The sequence below is a fragment of the Phallusia mammillata genome, chromosome 1 (assembly GCF_965637545.1).
Source record: "Phallusia mammillata chromosome 1, kaPhaMamm4.hap1.1, whole genome shotgun sequence".
Taxonomy (NCBI): Eukaryota; Metazoa; Chordata; class Ascidiacea; order Phlebobranchia; family Ascidiidae; genus Phallusia; species Phallusia mammillata.
Window position 1 is genome coordinate 8,010,435 of NC_137252.1, and position 20,810 is coordinate 8,031,244.

At 36.5% G+C, this 20,810-nt stretch overlaps 2 protein-coding genes across 2 annotated transcripts; both read right to left on the minus strand.

The window, feature by feature from the left end:
• Positions 1-400: 400 nt before the first annotated feature.
• Positions 401-6,580, minus strand: LOC145219810 (uncharacterized). Its single transcript, XM_080087121.1, has 8 exons — positions 6,278-6,580; positions 5,463-5,614; positions 4,135-4,367; positions 3,118-3,222; positions 2,966-3,042; positions 2,460-2,598; positions 1,686-1,820; positions 401-1,479 (listed from the first exon to the last, which is right to left on the minus strand). Exons 1-8 carry the CDS (start codon positions 6,416-6,418, stop codon positions 623-625), a joined length of 1,839 nt encoding a protein of 612 aa, XP_079943247.1. The 5' UTR covers positions 6,419-6,580; the 3' UTR covers positions 401-622.
• A 4,369-nt stretch (positions 6,581-10,949) lies between these two features.
• LOC145238804 (G-protein coupled receptor family C group 5 member B-like) lies at positions 10,950-19,081 on the minus strand. Its single transcript, XM_080102077.1, has 7 exons — positions 18,876-19,081; positions 17,105-17,317; positions 14,238-14,481; positions 13,737-13,880; positions 13,137-13,332; positions 11,548-11,659; positions 10,950-11,258 (listed from the first exon to the last, which is right to left on the minus strand). The coding sequence occupies exons 1-7, from the start codon at positions 19,040-19,042 to the stop codon at positions 11,177-11,179; spliced, it is 1,158 nt and encodes a 385-aa protein (XP_079958203.1). The 5' UTR covers positions 19,043-19,081; the 3' UTR covers positions 10,950-11,176.
• Positions 19,082-20,810: the final 1,729 nt, after the last annotated feature.

A 20,810-nucleotide genomic window follows, 5' to 3' on the forward strand; every position in this document is an offset into this window, starting at 1 on the left:
CCAAAACTGTAAACTTTCATTACAAGCAGCAGCTGTGCATGTTTTCTCACCTTGCCAAACAATCTGTAACCATGTTGTCCAATATTCAAAAACCTTTAAATTCCCTTTCAACAAGGAGTTTTTAAAATCAATGTGTACTGTTACTGCCTTGCCTAAATTGTAAACCGTTTTTAGCTCCTGTAGACTACCAGGATCAGCTTTATGACACTTAATCTGTTGGTTGAGTATTCCAGGTTTTCATTGAAATATTTTTTCAAAACACCTTTTGCTTCCAACCAAGGATTTTTTATGAAGACAAAAAGTTTAGGGGGAATTAAAGTATTGGAAAATTGTTATTTTATGCTGAACCCAAACTGCATTTTAGCCTAAACCTTGAAGCACCTTTCTCTTTTTTCATTGGCAACCTATATATTTACAAAAATTGCAACACGATGTGGAACATTACAGAAAAAAAATAAGACTCATTGCATGTAAAATCTCAAATATGTACATGTACACACCTACTGCAAGGTACACAATTAGAGAGAAACAAAACAAGCAGTTCAATCTTCCATGATTCTCTACAACAACAAGCTGTTTCTCTGATTCCAAGCCTGGTCCCACACTTTCAAGTGCACAAAAATCAAGGGTCTGATATTCCTTTAAGGAAGTCTGCAATTTCTGGGTCAGGATCGCCTTGCTGTGGCAGTTGCATGTCGAAGTTAAATAGGTTATTATTGTTGTTTGTGTGAAAGCGATTGAAAGGTAGAAAGTTGCTCATCATGGGTGGTTGGTTCATGTGATTGGGTGGATTCATGTTGTTGGGCGTGTTCACATTGTTGGGTTGATGATGTAGGGGCGTCAGCGTTGGAGGTGGAGACATAATTGTTTGCGGTGACATCATATTGGCTTGTTGAGGTGGAGACATGATACCACCTTGTGGTTGCATCACTTGGTAGCTGCTTCCGGGCATGTTAGGTGTGTGAAAGCCATGCTGGTTGTGTGAAGTAATGTTGGGCTGGAAAGTGTTGTCTGTGATGCTCATTTGTGCTTCTTCCGCCGGATTTTTATCAAAGTCAATACTGAGCTTGCTTTTAATAAGGTCGTCGATAAAATCCACATCTGAAGGCTGTTGCTCAGTTTGTTTGAGAATGTCTGCAGTCATTTCAGGTCCAACGCTTGGGAATTTCTCTTGTGTCATACCGCCATTGGGAAAGGTTGTGAAGGTCTGTGGATCAAAGGGTGGTATAATTTGGGAAGTTGGGTCTGGAAAATCTTGGAATTGGGCATCAAATGGATGAATTGTAGTTGGGGTAAACATGTTGGGAGGCATATCATGGTTGTTGAAGGGAGTATGTGAGCTTGGATGCGGATGAGAAGAAGGAGTAGGGAAAAACGGTTGACCGAGAGATTGGGGCTCAGTTTTGACTTCAAATGGGCCTGGTTGTGACATCCAAGGTGGAGGGGGTCTGTGCGGTGGTTTTACAATTTGTGATGGACCTACAAAATTAAATGTGTTAAATAACGTAACATATTTAGAAAACAGATCTGGAATGTTTACAAAACAAGTGTTTCTGAAACACTTTTAAATTTTACCAATGGGAATCTAGTTAAAATAGATCATTATAATACCCACTAGTTTAGACTACAGCCAAAGTTATAAGTCAACATTTTTTCACATAAAACAAAAACAACATTTTTCATACCAGGTCGGTGGAAGCCAGAATGGAGACGTTTATTTGATTCCTTAAACTTTTTCTCGATGGCGCTTCGAATCCTGTGTCTGCCGTCATTACTTGATGAAGGCGTAGGCATGTTCGGAAAAATCTTGTGTTTTCCCTCTGCAAATAAACTGCCCGATTAGCAGGGATCTATAGGGAAGAGAAAAATTGGAATTCGAACTCACCACGCACCCTAGCACACCTATGGCACATCTGCCATTGCTAAATAAATCAATATGTTAAACATCTATTGTTTGCTTACTGTTCTAAGGCACGGAAACACATTTTATTTAAAGTGCATCTGAATGGCCACAGCCGTTGTTCATTGAGACGTAAAAATTGAAATCGATAAAAAAAGGACAAACACAAAAATGCTGCACAAAACCATATTTTGAATGCAGGCCTGCAAAAATAGGCCTGTTAATAAAAAGTAAAGCAATTTTGAATTTGTGTAGAAAAGCTAAAACACAGGTTGAAATGATGCTGTTTCAGCAGCATATTTTGTAGAAAGTCAATCTCATATTGCAAACGAAAATGCCCAATAAAGTTTGCATTGTTAAAGGGCCATGGGCACATTTCATCCTCCACGTGAGGTATCTAACATGTCCAGCAGGACCGGTGAGCAAAAAACGCGGCAGGCTTTCTTCTGCTTTGGTCCTGCTTCTTCACTATCTACTGAGAAGCAAAGCTGCCAAAGAAATGAGCTGTCTGAGACATTCCCCGACGAAAAAAAGCGCCAACTTTGTAGGTTACACTCACCGTGTTGCATGGGAAGGTAGGTGAACTGCAGGGACTTGCTGACTTGAGCATCGGATGGTCGCCGGAGCTTAAACTCAACTTCAACACTCTCTTGAATGTTTTGATCTTTGAAAGGTGGGGTTCGGAATACGATAGCAACCTGCATTGCATATTAGTGTTAGAGATTTTACAATACAGTAACCAAGGTGATAACAGGTATTGTGGACAGTTAAAAATCTATATTTTTAGTAAAATATATACATAAAAAGCAACAATATATAAACACATTGAACAGAATATAAACTGTTAGGTGTATGTGAAAGCATATGTGTTGCCAAGCATATAACAGTAAATTAAAACCAATTGATGTTTTAAGTATGACTTGTTAGTTTTATGTATTGCTTACCAAACCACTCCAGAAGCATATTTCAAGATACAGTATTTTGATTCTATTTCAAGACAAATTCTACTGGCTAGTCTGACAAAACCAAAATCAACACAAATTGAAAAAACAGTTAGCACAATACCTGTCTGTGCACATCGATTGATGAAAACTCTGCAAGAGCTTCCCAATCTCCTTTGCTAAACACAACTTGTATATCCTCTGCAACAAAGACAAAAAAATATATGGGTCACAAAACATCAAATTACAAAATCACTTGCAAGAAAAGTAACAAACCTTTTTGGACTTTGTCACACAGAAGAAATACTTCGTCCTTTCCTTGGGCACTTCCATGTGTTTTGTCAACACGACAAATCTTTAATATTCCTGCACAGGTGGCTTCTGCAAATACAAGTTTACAAGCATGATGTCAGGTTTTCTAACTTTAAAATCAAAACATTGGAATATTTGTAAATCATTTTATTGGTTTGGCCTATTACTTTAGCCAGGGGACAAGCATGCCAAGATTTGATATGCAAGGTAATTATTCGAGTAACACCAAGCAAATTGCAAATATATATTCCAGTTTTTCGAACTTAACTATTATATTATATACTCGTTTTCATGTTATGATGTAAATAGTCCTGATGTAATAGAAGTGCAAGTATAAGTTTCCTTCTGACCCAAACCCCTATTACACACCAAAATGTTGACAAGTAAGGTCATTACTATTTTGACTTAATAAGCAAATTGGCACATGTCAGAGAAAAGTTTGCCAACCCCTGATTTAACCTTGGTGCAAAACAATTTTGATGTAAAACAACATGGTGTTTACCCTGTACAAAGGTTAACATAGCATTTTAATCTCATAATAGCCATTCTCATTACAACAATTTAATACAGTGATTTTCAACTGGTGTGGTTAATAATGACTTTTTGGGTGGTCCACAAAACAATACTTATATTTGGTGATAAATTGGAAATAGTGCACATCATTTATTGAATATTCAGTACAAAAAGGCTTATCCAAGTTATTGGCCATGTATTGTTAGCTGCCAGTTGTTAGATATCACTCCTCCAAATTAAGTATTTAAGAAATATATTTAAGCCAATATGCTTGTTGTGGATGCTTTCTTTATCCTTACTTAACAATAGACTGGTTCACGATATTAATTCAATTAAACTGGTAGTCTATGGTCTTAATCAAGTTAAGAATCACTGATCTAATATGTGTCAAAAAACGAGAAAATTTTTCACATAGACTTTTACACCTGTTTATTACAGACATGCAGTGGGTACAAAAAATGACCTTACTTTTATCATAGATGGGATTGGATACCACAGGATTCAGTTTTATTGTGTAATGTCCGCTGTGGTCAGGCAGGAAGGCTTCAAAGCATAATCTCACAATGTTTAGATCCACATCCACAGATGATCTTTCATCATCTAATACTGTGTCGAATGGGTTCACGTTGTTGCGTATCCTATCCAAGATGGAACTGTTGACTTCTCGCCGTCTCACACATTGAATGCCCAAGTTTGAAAATCTAAACACAAACCATCAGTTTTGTTGGTTGAAGTGGTATGATCTATGTATTGACTATTTAATCTGCAGACATTTTATGTGTACCGAATTTACTCGAATGTAAGTTGCATGTTGAGGTGTTCAGAAAATAGTGCAAGCCCTGCTCGATTGAAAGACACATACTGTGGTGTTAGACATAGGCGCCGGGGTGGTGCCACCACCTTGGGTTTTTAAAGCTTTAGTGCTTTGTTTATGACGTCAAACACACTATTGTCTGCCAGTGAATGTTGGGCTATTGTTGTGTACAGTGCAAATGTGTTAATCTTAACGAAATATTTTTTAAACGCTGCTAAACCAATGATAAATGCTACAGCAACGTGTTGCAATTGCGAACTAAACATTATTTCAAACATATATTTTTCTGATTTTGACAAACATTGCATTCTATTGAAAGTTAGTTGTGGTTGCAAGCATAAGTGACATCACATAAAGTGGTCATCATAATTATTTTATGTCCACCACCTTTCACTTTTGAAAAACTCGGCGCCTATGGCATTAGATATTACTTTCATAATACTTTCTGTTGTTATGTGGTAAGCTATTGGTCAACAACCATAAATCAGGCAAATAACTGCTGAAAGATTTTTTATGTAAATTTTACCAAAACGCAGGTAGCAGAAATTAAAATTTAAGCCACCCTTGGTATCCATTTTAAGTCGCACGGAGTTAAAAAATATAATCTGCAGTTTACAATTGAATAAAAAAGATACCATTTGTTTTTGCAAACAATTCTTTTAATATATATTCCTTTTCTTATGTGGAAATACTTGGTATAAAGTTTATTTAAATCACAAACCAACTAGGGATTTTAAGATTTAAGAGATGCTTGTTTTTAAATTAAAACAGGGGTTAAAATATGACATTCAGCAAATAGGTATGAATTGTTTAAAAAAAGTCAACTGCTACTACATAGAAAAGCACTAAAGATTCTATATATACTACATATTACAAAACTGCCAGACGATATCAAATTCCTTCACACCGTTTCACTGCCAAACCACAATCAAACACAAAAAAGGGTTTGGCTACAGTAAAAAAAGGTTTGTGGTTTACTTACGTGCCAAGCATTTGGTTGCTCGGATCAAGATTTGTCTGGCAAACACCTTTGTCACAATCCCTTCCTACAAGACTGTGCGGGTGAGGTCGTGGGGGGTCATCTTTCGATACAAGCGAAACCCGCATCACTGCAAGTCCACTGTAGTTGACAATCTATTAACAGACACATATGTTTGCAAATTACAACCTTACAGCTTTGTTTGTGTGCTTCAGCTCAAAATTTGTTTGCAACTTTGAGATGGGTTAAATCCCAAAATGAATCCCAACCAGAGAGGAATTCCTCATAAGGGAGGAACTTTAAAACTTGAGGGGAGGAATTTACTTGTGGTTTGTAAATAGACACTCTAGCTCTGGGTACAAACCCTGTAAAGATGATAAAATACCCAATTTTAAATAATTTTTGTATGGCTTAGCATCTACTATGTAGAATATTGGGGTGGAATGAAAATGTTTTGAATTGTTAAGTGAGGAATTAGTTGATAAAGGTTGGGGACCACTGGGCTAAATCAACCATGTTGTATATGTATTGACCATAAAATGTCATTGCAAACTGTTGTGTACAGCTTTACTTTACTTGTTTTACTATTGACACACTTTCAGTTGTTTGTCCTTGGTTTTTATTGATTGTAAAAGGTTGTTTTGGACTGACAAAGTGAGGGTGGAGCCATGTAAGATATACTATTTCATTTGTATTTCGTACTTGCTTAGCAAACTAGTGCCTAAACTTATAATGGCTTGGTTTAAAAGCGCTTTAGCAAAAAAACATGCAGTTAACCACAAAAATTTCACATTAAACAATCTTCTTAAGTTACTAACCTGGCAAGCGGGCCACGTTTTTTTGTCAGCAGTTGTGTTTTCGCCTGGAATACTGCCAGCAGAACGGCCTTCACATTCATAGCGGAATCTCATTCCCCGTTGCTGAGGTTGCTCCACAATTTCAAGCCTTATTCTGTCCATAATGTTTCTTTATACCCTTGTTTTTGTGTGGTATTAAGTCTGGCTTTGTGTTGATGTGTAACAAAGAATTCCCAGATAAAATGCAGATCAAGTTGCCATAACAATCCAACCAGAGTGAAAATAAAACTAGTTGCTAAAACGCTACGACAAAAAATGAAGATGTTAACGTTCCTACATCTGTATTGCTAGATTTAAGTGTTAGAATAACCTTAAAAGGTATACCCATAGCAAATTCAACACTAGTGTGTCACAGCAAAACATTAAACGCAGCAATAGTTTCCTCCCTTAGTTAAAGTCATAACAAGTGTGCAGAGTACACAACTATCCGAGTGTGTCAAAATCAGCAACACTACAAATTTCTTGCACATATAAAGGTAAGCATTGATCCTATAGCTATCATAGCTCTCAAATAAACTGTTGTTAAATGTAACATATGCGTCATATTTGCAATTATTTTGATCCATTTAACCACATAAACTAATAACATCTGTCTAATACAAATGGTAGAATACATCTAGTTGGCAACATTCTTCCAGTTTTGTCATCTACATGTGTTTTGTGGTCTATATTATGTAAATCATCAAGAAGCGGCAAAGATAGGTAATGGCACAGTAATCTGACACCAATGAGAGAGTGACAAAAACAATATAAACTGATTGATGCCTCTATGGACCTCTCAGTATTAAATAGTTTTGTAATAAAAACAGCCCTAGACTAAAACTCTAGAACAAAACAATGCAACAAGGGAGTCATAAAACAATTTAGGTATTGATCTAAAAAAGCTAAATCTCATTGGTGGGAAACCTATTCCTGCACAAACATTCTCCTGTCCCAGACAGTTTTAATTAATCCACTAAAATGTATTAAAAGAGTTAAACAGTTAAATACTTAGTTTGACTTTGTAACTTAGCCAAGATTGCACATCCTACTTTAATGTTTAGTAGAAAAATAGTTGTAAGACAAAATTTCAAAAGTCAAGGGTAGCAAAAACAACCTAGTTTAAAACATATGCAGGGTTCCTGCACAATTTTGGTACATAAATTGAACGATTTTTGAATATTCTCAGTAGCTAAGAAATGCACAAAGTTTCATACATCTAGTGCAGTGTTTCTCAACCTGGGGGTCGCGACCCCCAAAGGGGTCGCCAAGCACTTTTGAGGGGGTCGCGAAGACGCAACCCAACTCGGAATGATTTTATCCGTATCAAAGAAACTTTCCCTGTGACTTCTGTTTAGCGTAGTAACTCACACGACAGTTTGATTTAGAACGGGCGCAACATTTTTTTTGCGATTGTATACTTGTATAATTGCCGTTTTTGGCTTTGCTTAACATAAAAAACACGATATAGTGAAATGGTTAGTGAAAATGAGCCACAAACACAATTTTAAGGGTTTTCTGAAGTATAGCAAAACGCCGAACTATTGCAGTTACGTTAGATTGAAAATGTGTGATGAACACAATCAACACATTCTGATAGTTAAACTTCTTGTGTGCGCGTGTAAAGGGGTCGCGTGGTGTTAGAAAATCTCTAAAGGGGGTCGCATAGTAAAAAAGGTTGAGAACCAATGATCTAGTGCATTATTTAACTTGCAACAATGTTTTTACAACACTTCACAATTCACATTAAACAAACCTAGCAGTTCATAGAATTCAAATCTAGTAGTAACTGCCCACATAACAACTTATTGCCGTACATAAAGTCTTCGAAATAACAGAGCTGCCTTCATCCAGCCCATGATGTTTTCGGGATCTAATTCTAATCTTATTACCTCTTTGACTAATTGCCTGATGGAGGACAGTTCACATTTCAATGCTGAAACTGCAAACTATACTTTAGGACAGTGTTTCTCAACCTTTTAAGTTTGCGGACCGGTAAACTTCAAAAAACAAACTTTGCGGACCGGTGGACTTCCAAAATCAACCCAAAATGTAATCATGACAAAAATATGCAATTGAAAGGAAGTATGAAAAATTCAAATTAATGAGAAGTTTGCTACTGTCTGTTTGATATTATACGTGTTAAACGCGGTTCTAATAAAGTTTCTGCAAGACTAAGTAGAGCATTGACTTCCACATGATTTCTGTGCCTTCAACATCTTGCACTTTGCAATTGAGATGTAAATTATAATATATATATTTGACGGACCGGCAGGAAAGTTGACGCGGACCGGCACGAGTCCGTGGACCGGCAGTTGAGAACCACTGCTTTAGGACACCTAAATTTCATACCTTCTTATGGGTTTATAAAAAAGTTCCCATTTTTCCAGGACTTCAAAATATAAGTTTACAATTTTGCAGGTTTCCCTTATCTGCAGGACCTGTTTGTGTTTTAACTAGTTGCACATTGACAGACAAAAATGCTTGTCACATAAATTCTTTTTTATGTAGACAAAGCTATCACAAAATCATTAGGCTACAAAGTGTTGTGGGTATATATTAGCCCAAAAATGTTTCACTTGTAGGCTTTATAAACAAAACATGTCAGTATCATTATTCTACATTTCTAGTCACACCAAAGTTTAAACAACATTCCCAAGACAAAACAAAAAAGATAAATTTAAAATCATCCATTGCATTTAAGAAAAATTGTGGGTGTTTTGCTGTGATATGTAAAGTTTAAATAATGTTTTAACACTCAATAAATTTAAATTTAACCTTGTGGTTGACAATTTACAGATCTTGTCTGTAATTAAATAAAACATATACACAAAGTTGATCTTAAGCTAAAAATCAAGACACCGGAAAGAAACTATAATTTCCCTACCAAAAAAGAAACAAATAATTTGATGGAGATATTTGTATTTAACCCACTAATATTAAATGGTTTATTATTTACTTCTAATTCAGTGGAGCACTAAATTTTCACACAAACATTTATGTGCTTTAAACTAATCTTAAGTTACTATGGGAATAGTACTATCACTAGTCATTTTTTATGATGTAAATAAGTTTGGTTTCATATTTGGTCACAATTCGTGATGGCAAACATCTAAAATAAAATATTATACTGAACTTTGTGGAAGCAATTTATAAACAAGGACACAAATTAAAAATGACATGACAAACCATTTTTCTAATACATTGTACCTCAAAATTAAAATCAATAGAAATGAACGTGTTGCAACACTGCATATGTATATATGTCACTGAAGAACACTTAATAAAATTAGTTATCTACACGTTTCAGACCTTTTTTGATGTAAAGAATACTTAACATGAGTTTTTACACCTGAATTTAGAATCACATTTAGTACAAATTTCGTAACAAAAACTTTGTCTCCTGAAATCTCAATTTCTGGCTTACTACAAAAGTTTTGCCGCTGAAACATACCTAAATATATTTTTAACATATTTTGCCCTAAATTTTAATGGACACATTTACACAGGAGAAAAAAATGTATGGTTAATTCAAGTCAAGTCATCTGTTTCTATTGTGACTTCAAATTCAATACTAGACGTAATCCGTTTCATTTTGAAGTCTAAAGGTGTCAGAAAATAGTTTTTTAGTAAACCCAAGCTTTTCAGTTTTCAAAATGAAAGTACTTATTTAACGTTTAAATGACCTAGGGCTACAAATATTATGCGCACACATTAATACAAATCCGTTTGCGTGTATTTTTATATCAGGCTAATTTTAGGTCTCGACTTTATTTTGCGTTTAAGTTGCGCTTAAAACAAAGATTCTATCCAGTTTGAACAATCACAGTCCTACACCACGCTCTGCCTTGCCAAACTTCCCTGCAAAACGGAACATCTAAGTTGAATATATCACCAGTCGGTATCAAATTAAAGAAAAACTGAATATCGCAAACTGTTTGCACTTTGTTTTTGTAATTACTTTGGCATTTGTCTGTAAATATTAAAAAAAATAACTTTTTAAATTATTGGTTTACATTAATAAAACTGTATTTAAACACACAGCGTTTTATTCATGTATTTTTTCTTAAAGTTTTATTTTTTTGCATGCCTACCTTTAATCTTTTCAGTGCTGGTGATTTTTGCGGGGCTAAGAAGGGAATGTGACGTAATAATAGAGCGAAACAGAGTGGAAAGTCCCTACTACAACGGTTGGTCGTTCTTTTGAGGTGTACAACTCAGCAAAAATTATATTTTACCCCGTTTTCACATACGAAAGAAAAAGGATATATTTTTTCCATCTGAAAAGTGGCATTGCATTTTGCCTGCATGACAAGCGTTACAATACCTTTCGAACTTCACAGAGATTATAAATGGCGATTTCAAATCTGTCGGGGAGCAAAACTTTTGAAAACCTTTGCATTATGATTTTTTGGTTTGATTTTCAACACCCTTTTTCATTTTTGTTACTTTATTTACTGTAATATAGAGCCTGTCAAGACTAGAGCCAACCGCCAAGGGCAATCACCTAAATAGCTCAACATCATGTCGCACTGCTTTTTTTTAGTTTTGTTTCAATTGGGCGTCTACCATCACCTTTTCCATTTAAGCAACAAAGTTTTAAATCTGGATTTCAGGTCAATATATAGCAGCGGTTACCAAATATAGCAGACGATTTCGGCTGTGTACAAAAATGTGTATTAGTCGGATCAACGTAAAAAGCGATCATAATAGTTCAAAAAAAACGACAAGATAATTAGCCAAACTGTATTCATGAGCATACAAAGCATACATATGTGTTTCTTTCCGCCAAAATACACGAATGGCAGGCAGATCATAGGCAGCAAGATTGGCGCGTACTAAAATGCAGAAAGCGAAGAATAAAAACAGTTTTACACAAATTCAAACATGTCGATCCCTCCATATATCTTCTTCCGTTAACTCCAGGGTAGGATTCAGTCTTCCACCAGTGGGCGCTCGTAACCTTTAAAAATAAAAAGAATGTTTATGTAGCACTTGTTTGCGTTTCTAGAAACAAATCATTCAGTGCTTTGACATAGACAATATCTTGATTAAATAATAATAAAATGTGATATGATTAGATAAAGTGTTTTGAAGAAACATGCCAGGCTTTTTTACTTGATTGCTAGTGTTTGATTGCAATTTTGAAACCTTATCAACATATTTCACAAAAATACACAGAAGTCCGACTGTATATCTTTAAAAACAAAATTTTACTGAATACATTAAGCAAAGGCAGCGATCTGAGTTACCTGTCTACATTGTTGTTGACCCCGTTTCGCTTGGCAGGCACTGGATGAATGTGGCTCATCGCAATCGCCGTTTCACCACTTGCGCTCCTGAAGCTCTGTAGTCTTTCCATGCCTGAGCGAACAACAAGGAACTTTTAGATTTTTAAGAGCGCCCGAGCGTAAAAAAGACAGATACGCAGTCACGCACTGTCTACAAGGCAACCGATTTCAAAAAAGCAACCCTCGCAAGAGATATATGCTGTTGTTGATTTTTTCCTTTAAAAATAGTCAAGTTGTGAAATTATTAGGAGTAGAGATTACGTTTCGTACCAAATTCGTTTTGATGTGTCATGTATAAACGCCAGTTTGAAAATGGTATGTTGAAAACAGCGTATTTTGCTGTTACCATTTTAGAAAACACATCCATCAAACGACACAAAAATAGAATATATTTGGGAAACAAATCACAGGAAAGTGAAAAACTACCCAACCGCTTAAACACTTCTATTTTTTGCAAATATTGTTTTATTTTTAAACACAAGTGCTAAGATTAGCAAAAAGGCGCCTCAACCACTTGTCTGGGTAAGGCGTGGTTTACAGACCTGGTAGGGACTTGCAGCAAACCACTGCTGTCAACAACTAGTTAGGAAACGAAGTACTTGGACTTAACGTGTTCACTTGACTCAACACAATGCATACACTAGTCAGGATGCGAATAATAGCCTGCTTTTAATTACTGGCTGCTGTGATCACGGTTCAAAAAATTTAGTTGAAATTAGTTCCTAAAATTACAAACTTCGAACGTGTACTTTTTACAACAAAACCTTGTTGCAAAGCTAAATCCAAACGTCATAGCCTTGTCAAAAAAGTTAAAATACTAAAACTGTTTAATCCCCAGCGACCAAATGAAATGTGGCTAACATTTAGGATAATGGGCACAAAACGGATCATAAATTTGCACTACTGGGCCTTCTAACACCTAATACCTCCAATTAATTATTTGTCCTTAAATAAACCCCCTTGACCTACAGGCGAAGAAAGTTTGTGCTGTTTACACGGACTTTTGTTGAAAGATATAAGTGCCTGTAGTGGTAATGCATAGCAGGAGTCGTACCTACGTTGTCGTAAGAAGCATCCAGAAATTTTATTTAAAACCTGCTTTCCACATTGTAAACAGTTATCAACATAGCTTTGCATATAATTTAAAAAAAGTTTCTATTTCACTACAGGGCCGTACTTGGCCTTAGAGTTGTAAGTCGGGCCATGCTTTTCGGGCTGGGTTCGGGCTTAGGTTTCTTCGAAAAAAAACGGGCCTGATTCGGGCCCGACTTTACACTCTGTATCAGTATTTTTTGAATAAACTAAACTGGTTAAGTAGTAGCCGGACCTGGCATAATGTCAAACAGCCCTAAAATGAAATGTACAAGACCAATCGTCTATTGTGTTTGTTTGTCTTGGGCCTAAACGGGCTTTTCAAAAACGATTCGGGTTCGGGCCGGGTTTCGGGCTTGTACTTTCGGGTCGGGTCGGGTTCGGGCTCCAATTTCAAGCCCATTTACAACTCTGATTGGTCTCGTTATTTATATATGACTTTCCAAATTTGTGCTTACTTGTGCCGTAGGCGTTTCTTCCCTCAGTCGGAAGTGTGCTTTGTGACGTGTATTTTTGACTTCCGTACATTGTTCTTTCCGGGGTGGCGGCGCCGTTTCCGTACAAAACGTCGTCAACATCTCCATGCCGAAGTTTGCGCATCGTTGCAAAAACAGGGCTGAATATTACTAATAGAATACACATTCCACTGGCAACCTGCGGAATAAATAAGGAATGAATAAGAGAAATTTTTGCCGGCATTTTTAATCCATATACTAAACTTTTATATGTTTAAAGAATTAGGCTTTGATTGTTCAAACTTAGTAGTAGTATAGCTTTTGAAGCAACAACGTGCCAAATTATCAGAAAAACTGAAAGATAGATTAATAGAAATTTAAAAAAGTTTTTGCTTGCTTTTTCTTAAGTGTGTAGGTTTCTTATTTAAATTGAATAAAATTAACATAACAGCATTTTTATTTTGGTTTGTTTTTTCAAGCTTTTAAAGGTAACTTATGCAAAGTTTTCTCTATTTATTGCTTCCAATGTCAATTACACTATAACTATTTCTGCTGCGTGAGTTATTTTACTTTATGAGATAAAACAAACAAAAATTTACCAACCATAAAGATGGCTGTGGCTGGGTCAAACCATTCTTCCTTGCCGAGAGCTCCATTTCCGTACGTTACCATGACAACCCAGGCAACTGCTAGCAAGATGACGAGAAATGACGTAGCAAGCGAGCTCACGGAAAAACTTGAATAACGCTGTGGACAAAAGAAGTGAATAAGAACACACTGTGAATGCTCATTGTTGTGTCATAGACATCACGTTGTGCATAATAATTTCTTTAGTGCCTTTTGATTCGAACCTCCTGTACACAAACAGTGCAGTTAGGCGAGCAATGATGTTACATTTTAGAGCACGCTTTAGTGAAAAGTGAGTGGGAATTCAATAAACTTGACTTTAAAATAAGCGTGTGACCACAAATAATAACGTGTTCAAAAAACGAGGCACTATTTTTATCCTTAACTTAGGTTGGAAGAAATACAAAATAACGTAGCCTTGGTGCTTGCAATAGTAAAACTAACAATAAATTGGTTTTTATTCATCACCTTCCTTACCTTGTTCATTGAAACTGTATGTTCACGCTTACACAGTGACACAATGGAACTGATAAAATACAGCAGCAGAAGAAATGCGTTGAAAACCAGTGAAAGAGGCAAATCTTGTGTATTAGGTTCACACATAATGGTTCCATTTACTGTCGTGTTTTGTGGCACCGGAGGTCGTAGAATGCACCATTCGGTAACAATAATAATTTCAACACATACGAAACAGCACACTGCCATTGCTAGCCAACCGCACCTGCAAAAATGCGACGATGTTAAACTCAATGGTGAAAGTTATCTAGAACGGCCGTTCCGGTAAAGCAGTGTTTCTTAACCTTTTTTAGGCTCGTACCCTTTGAGCTTTCACTAAATTTTCTCGTACCCCCTGTCTACAATGGCCGACGGAAGTAAATAAAATTGTAATAAGAGGAATTAAACTGAGTGTATTTCTAACTTATGTGTTCAATGCATGCATTAAAACAGTCTTGTAAGTTTAACCATATTTACAGCACACCAACAGTCAGTCAATTTAAATCAGCCAAAGACACATAACAAAGTAACTTGTTACACATTCTTCACAAATATGCCTAATTAGCGTCTAATTTTACAATGCATGTCGTACCCCCTGCTTTAGTGCTTCGTACCCCCAAGGGGTACATGTACCCCTGGTTAAGAACCCCTGCGGTAAAGAATTATTGCCAGAACGGTGTCCCAGTTCAAACAAAACAACAACGTAAAAGCGTTAAAGTATCAGCCCTGGTCACAAATGTATTACAAAATTATGTATTATAAATCGGCCTACTTGGTCTTTAATTGTTGTTTGTGTCTGAATTAAGATTTAAATTATTAACATTTAGGGGCGTTATTTACAAATACTGGATCGTTCAGGTAAAAAAATATACTTTTATCACTGGTTACACATAGTGGTAGTAGAGTGGATGACAAACTTAAACATGGGGCGAACCAACGAACTATATTTTCACGGTACATTTTGCAGGATAAAAACTTGTTCAATACAACCAATTTTTTAGATATGTGATACTGCTCTATAAACGCTGAAACCTTACATAAGGATAGAAATGAGATTCTTTAGCGTTGTAATGCACACGCAAAACGTGAAACGAGAGTCGTACTGTGTAAAAACAAGAGTTTCGCGGCACACTTGAAAACATCCCGCGGCACATATTTTAAGAATCACTTTTAGACACTGAACATTCTGCAGTGATGTGTGGTATTGGTTAGCACACCTTAGGTTTGAAAGTGTGGTGTAATCTACTGCGATACCTACTGCAAATAGCACGTTTAAGCATTGTAACCAAGCTTTAAATCTAATAAAATAGTTCCTGGCGCAACTGCAAAACAACACAAAACGTCTTTGTTACAAATTTGGAATAAAACCATGTTCGACTCCTAAAGTCAGATTTAAAAAAAATACAAACACCCTCAGTTGGGTTGATAACCAATTTTGGCCACGATAACATGGGTTACTGTTTAGTGATATACTTCCGTGGCCTTTTATTTATTCCTGAAAGATCAGTGAGATATGAGTATAGGTGTATATGAGCGGTCACGTGGGTTGGCAAACTTGACACGCTTTACTGATGCCAGGGAATTTTTCAGCTCGATTGAAAGCCAAGATGCGTAAAACCTGTTTGAGTTAGAACCACACAAACTAGATATTGCAAAACAAACGGTTGTTTCAAAAAATGAGGTGTCAGACAGTACGTAAATTTTTCCACAAATAGTTTGTTCCGGTTATGTACTGTAATTATACCTTGCCGTTTATTGCTCAGAATTACAAATTTAACTTATGTGTTTATGTGGTAATACCACTCCTCGACAAATTAAAGTAGTCGCTAAATTTAACTTTATTGTATCATACATTTGTCGCAAAAATTTAGTGACGTCATATAATGTTGTCTTGATGATTGTGTTTATACTTTAATTTAAATGAAACGATTGTCATCAATCCGTTTGTGGATATTACGACCAACAGTGAGGTAACTATTTAAACAAAGTTTGACGTCGCTGCAAAAAACACCTTAAAATCTCCCCAAAACGGTTCCGCCGAAAGTGCAACGTAGCAGTTAATAGCAGTGACGTCCTCACTACATTTAAAGCCGAATCGTCATTTGTCAAACATAACTTCTAGATCAGCGGTTCTCAAACTGGGGCCTGCGATCCCTTAGGGGTCCGCCACACGATTTCGGGAGGAGCGCGAGGAGCTTGAAGTATTTCTAGAATCTTATGTAACATTAGATGTTGCGACTGTAAAATTGAACATACAAGTGAGTCTTTTGTGACAAGAAGTGGTTGTTTACTTTATTTTCAAGTAACAAAAAGGGGCATTTTTTTGCTCACAATTTCATTGTTGTTTTTGTCTGTTTTGTGACGTAATAAATTAGCCTTAAAACATTCACACGGGAGGTTATCTGATGGAATTAAAATAAATTCAGTCTGAATTTTGTTGTGGCAATACTTTTACAAGGAATAAGTTATCTTTTAGTTGTTAACTATAGGTTTTGTTTCGCTTGGGTATACTCAGCTTCATAAATATATTTAGATTGGACCGCGAGTGTTTGAGAAAATTGCGAAAGGACCGTTATGAATATTTTAAGTTTGCCACAACCACTGAGTTGAATGTTTTTTAACGCTAGAATGATTTTTTATAAACCTCTGTTGTTGTCAGCCGGTTCTATCATAAAAGTCATATTTTTCAGCCGGTTCTGTCACAAAATAGTCAATTGACAGTAACCAGTAATGCTAACCGGTTCGCTGATCTCAATTTTATTTTTTATTTATTTTTTGCGTGAGACTCGGTGAATCCCACCACTGTCTGTACCCCGTCAACGAAAATATTGTGCATGGATAATATATACCTTATTTCATCTAAATACGACATCCTCCACGTTCTAGTAATCCCGACCAGTAGAGGCGATAGTGTTACCGTCCAAGCAATTCCCATTCCAACTCTCCGCAGGATGCATACAATTTCGGTGGGTTTTATGATGAATGGAATACTGAAGGAGAAGAGCAGGAAAACTCCAATCAAGACGAAATAGAGAATTGTTGAATATCTGTGTTTCTCGTGCCTAGAAATCATACACAAAAACGTATGATATATTTGCATGTTAAACACATTGGGTTGAAATAGTTTTCATGCCTAATGGAAATGAGCATGGGCGCCAGCACGTAGGGGCACGTAGGGGCAAGAAGGGGCACTTGCCACCCTTGGAAATTAGTATCCCAAAATTACAATATTTTCTCGAAAAACTTGATGACTGAAAAACGATAATGCTCTAAGAAGGGAAGTTGACATAGTCAAAGCAAATGTCTAAACAAGCGACTTTAACGATGTGTGCTTTGTTTTTACGTATCTGGTGTTGTTTCCATCGGCTCTGCCGCTTTTTACTTGATCTATCCTTGCAAGCGTGTAGATATTTGTCAAAATTTGCCACCTCTTGAAAAAAATTCTGCCATGGGTATTAGCTAGAGTTGTTAGCGGGTTAGCAACTAGGGACTAAACCCAATTTTTGGGGGTAAAGACGCAAGCTCGAAAGTTAGATAAACCAACATTTTTCAAATGTAAAAAAATATGGAATACCATTTTGTTGTTAGTAATGTGTTCGTAAACATAAATACAACTAATCAAAATTTTCCGCTTATTAAAACTTTGATGTCAATATGCTGTCGAAAGCGTTCAATCGCAAAAAATGGGCTATAATATTATATTCCGCGAAAATTACGTGTGTAGGGTCTGAAATCCAGCAATTTGGTAAAGTATATCATGTGGGCGATATGGCAGAGAAATTTCACACGCTCAATCAGCTATCACATTACTCAGTGCAGTGACAGGCCTTCTATCTAGTATAGCGAACGCCGTCTGTCAACAGTCACAAGCAAGATAATATACGACGGTGGACATTTGCAGGATAGCCCCAGGGGTGAATATTTCGACGGTTTTATTTCGAGCTGCAGAACGGAACTATCACCTACACATTAACACTCGCCCATGTGTTACCGTGTGTGGTTACAGCTTTATCGTCAAAAGACTGTGAAACTGCGGCATAATAATGGGGTGGTTTTAAAATTTCACGTTGCGACGTCAGTAGCCTCCTACTGGTTTGTTAGTGGGTGCTGTTTGCGTCGGCGTTAAATACTGGTTCTGACAAAATTTTTACGAATATGGAGAAAATGCACTGTATACTATCCAATCCGACTTTTCGAGCCTTGTTTACAATCCGGCTGCGTTTAAAATGGGTTTACATTTAATTGTGGTCCAACCAGCCGTTTAATTCAAGTTGTCCAGAATGCAATTGCTTTATTACTAAGCATCAAAACTGGTTTACGCCAATGCTTTAAATTTGTATGTGATTAAAACCTAAACAGAAGGCCAAAATTGCGACGATACGCCAAGATCGTTGGAACCAGCTGTTAAGCAAACAATTTTAACACTGTTCTCGGCTTGTTTTCAAAGGTGTCTAATGAGCAGCAATAAATCACTTTTAATTAGTCATTACCATTTGCTGCACAAGAGCAAAATCTTCCATTTGGTCCGAACAAATCAATGCACATCGATTTGACGAAAACAAGAAAAGAAAACAATAGCACCCTTGTGACGTACAATTGCCTTTAGAAATCTGCACTTACCTTACGAAACGCATGAGGTTGGCCGAAAATACAATGGCAAAAATCAACGTGAGTAACAGACCGAGGCCAGCTACTCCAATCACTATAATTCCCCATAATTGCGAGGTATCACATAGATTGGTAAATTCCGAAGGAATACTCCCACAGCTTGCAGGGACGGAACTCATTTTCTACGCCTATTTTTTAACATAAAATTCACAAGAAGTTAAAATGCTGTACAATAGTTTTATCAAACTTTAAGTTATAACATGACTGCATTTTATGCTACTTTAGTACAAGTATTTGTTGATATAGCTCTGTTTTGTTTCACAAATACAAGTCTGCGGTTGTTTTTTATTTTCTAAAACACATTTGCCTTCTATCTGTTCCTCTCACTCCAAGTTTTGCAGTCTAACATCAACGTAAACATTCATAATGGCCTTTCGAACTCTTGTGAGCTGTCACACTGGCCAGAGCAAACACAGATAAGACACTACAGCTTGTAACTCTTGAAGATCCCATTACTTGACCAACATTCACTAAAATCTAACAAACCCTGAAACTAAACCGACTAATGTCACTCAAATTTGCTAAAACCCTTTATTAAAATAATCTTTTTAGCCTTAACTAAACCTTACGTGACTTGTTTATCACCGTTTTGGTATCCGGCTAACACGTTCTTTTGGGCATATCAAACTTGCACGACGGAATTTTTCAAAACTCAAATAAATATGCGGTCACGGTTCGACCGTCGGCTCTCTCACTCTGCCGACAGAGCGTTGTAATGACAGACACCAAGCGTGAAAGGTAGCACGCCCGCGGCGCTTCGTAACAAAGAAGCCTTCTTCCTTGCCGCAGAGCCAGAAATGAGTTTCCGAGAGTTACAAATTACTAGGTTTTGACCCATTCCAGCTGCCACGGTTTCGTTAAGGCTAGCACTACCAATAGAGCCTAAAAAAGAAACCAAACGCATACACAGCAACAGCAAAAGCACAATTGAGTGGCCATGTAAAAAGAAAATTTAAAGATTGGATAACGTCTAGGATACATTTCCTGTGCAAATATGTTAAGACCTGTGGTGGGATTCAGTCGGTTCGCACCGGATCTAGAGAACCGTCTCACGAAATTCTATGAGATCAGCGAACCGGTTAGACTTACTTGTTACTATGGACTTTTTGTAACAGAACCGACGGAAAAAATATGACTTTTGTGATAAAACCGGCTGAGAAAAAATTGAATCCCACCACTGGTTAAGACCACCTAAAAGTTCCAAAATTTTAAGGGTTTTGATACGGTTTTAGCAAAATGCGCTTTAAATGAATGGCATTTAACGTGTTCAAAGTTTATTTGTACCTTTAATCTGTTTTGTGTAAAAAATGTCGTTTTCCCGCCGCGAGGAAGCAAGGACCCAAAGTAAGCTGCTTTGATTTAAAACTTACTAAACTATTTGCATAAAATACTTAAAGATCACTCCGTTCTGTGTCTATCAAATTTACAAACTGAACGTTTTTCTACGACGATTGAGGGATCATATCCCATGAAAGTGAAGAGCCTGTTTCGGTGCAAAAATCAGGGAATTTTCATCAATTTATTCCAGACATTAAAAACACTTTTCAAGACTTCTCGGCCACATATATTTCTTACTTACATTAAAACTGTGTTGAATATAAGTTATACCAGAAAGTTGTCAAGCAATCATCCGTTTTCCAGATGACATATGAGAAGAAGATTTTGTTTAACGACGCCGTCATGATAATTGATAAAACTTTATCCAACGTTTATGAAAGATAATGACTATAAACAACATTTGTAAATTTGTGTAAACGAAAGAAATATTATTTTCTAGAATTATCTTGAAATGCGTTGAACGTATGTGTCGGCACGTACAATTTCCACAATAATTTTTTTCAGCAATATGCGTAGCAATCAAGCAGTGTGGCAACAAAAAATGTATTT

Excerpts from the sequence above, each read along its gene's own strand:
- LOC145219810 (XM_080087121.1), bottom strand. The coding sequence starts at position 6,418 with ATGGACAGAATAAGGCTTGAAATTGTGGAGCAACCTCAGCAACGGGGA. Across the intron at positions 4,368-5,462 it reads AGCAACCAAATGCTTGGCAC|ATTTTCAAACTTGGGCATTC; the intron begins GTAAGTAAACCA and ends GTTTGTGTTTAG. Across the intron at positions 2,599-2,965 it reads CAATCGATGTGCACAGACAG|GTTGCTATCGTATTCCGAAC; the intron begins GTATTGTGCTAA and ends TATGCAATGCAG.
- LOC145238804 (XM_080102077.1), bottom strand. The coding sequence starts at position 19,042 with ATGAGTTCCGTCCCTGCAAGCTGTGGGAGTATTCCTTCGGAATTTACC. Across the intron at positions 13,881-14,237 it reads ATACAGTTTCAATGAACAAG|CGTTATTCAAGTTTTTCCGT; the intron begins GTAAGGAAGGTG and ends TTTTGTCCACAG. Across the intron at positions 11,259-11,547 it reads GTCAACAACAATGTAGACAG|GTTACGAGCGCCCACTGGTG; the intron begins GTAACTCAGATC and ends TTATTTTTAAAG.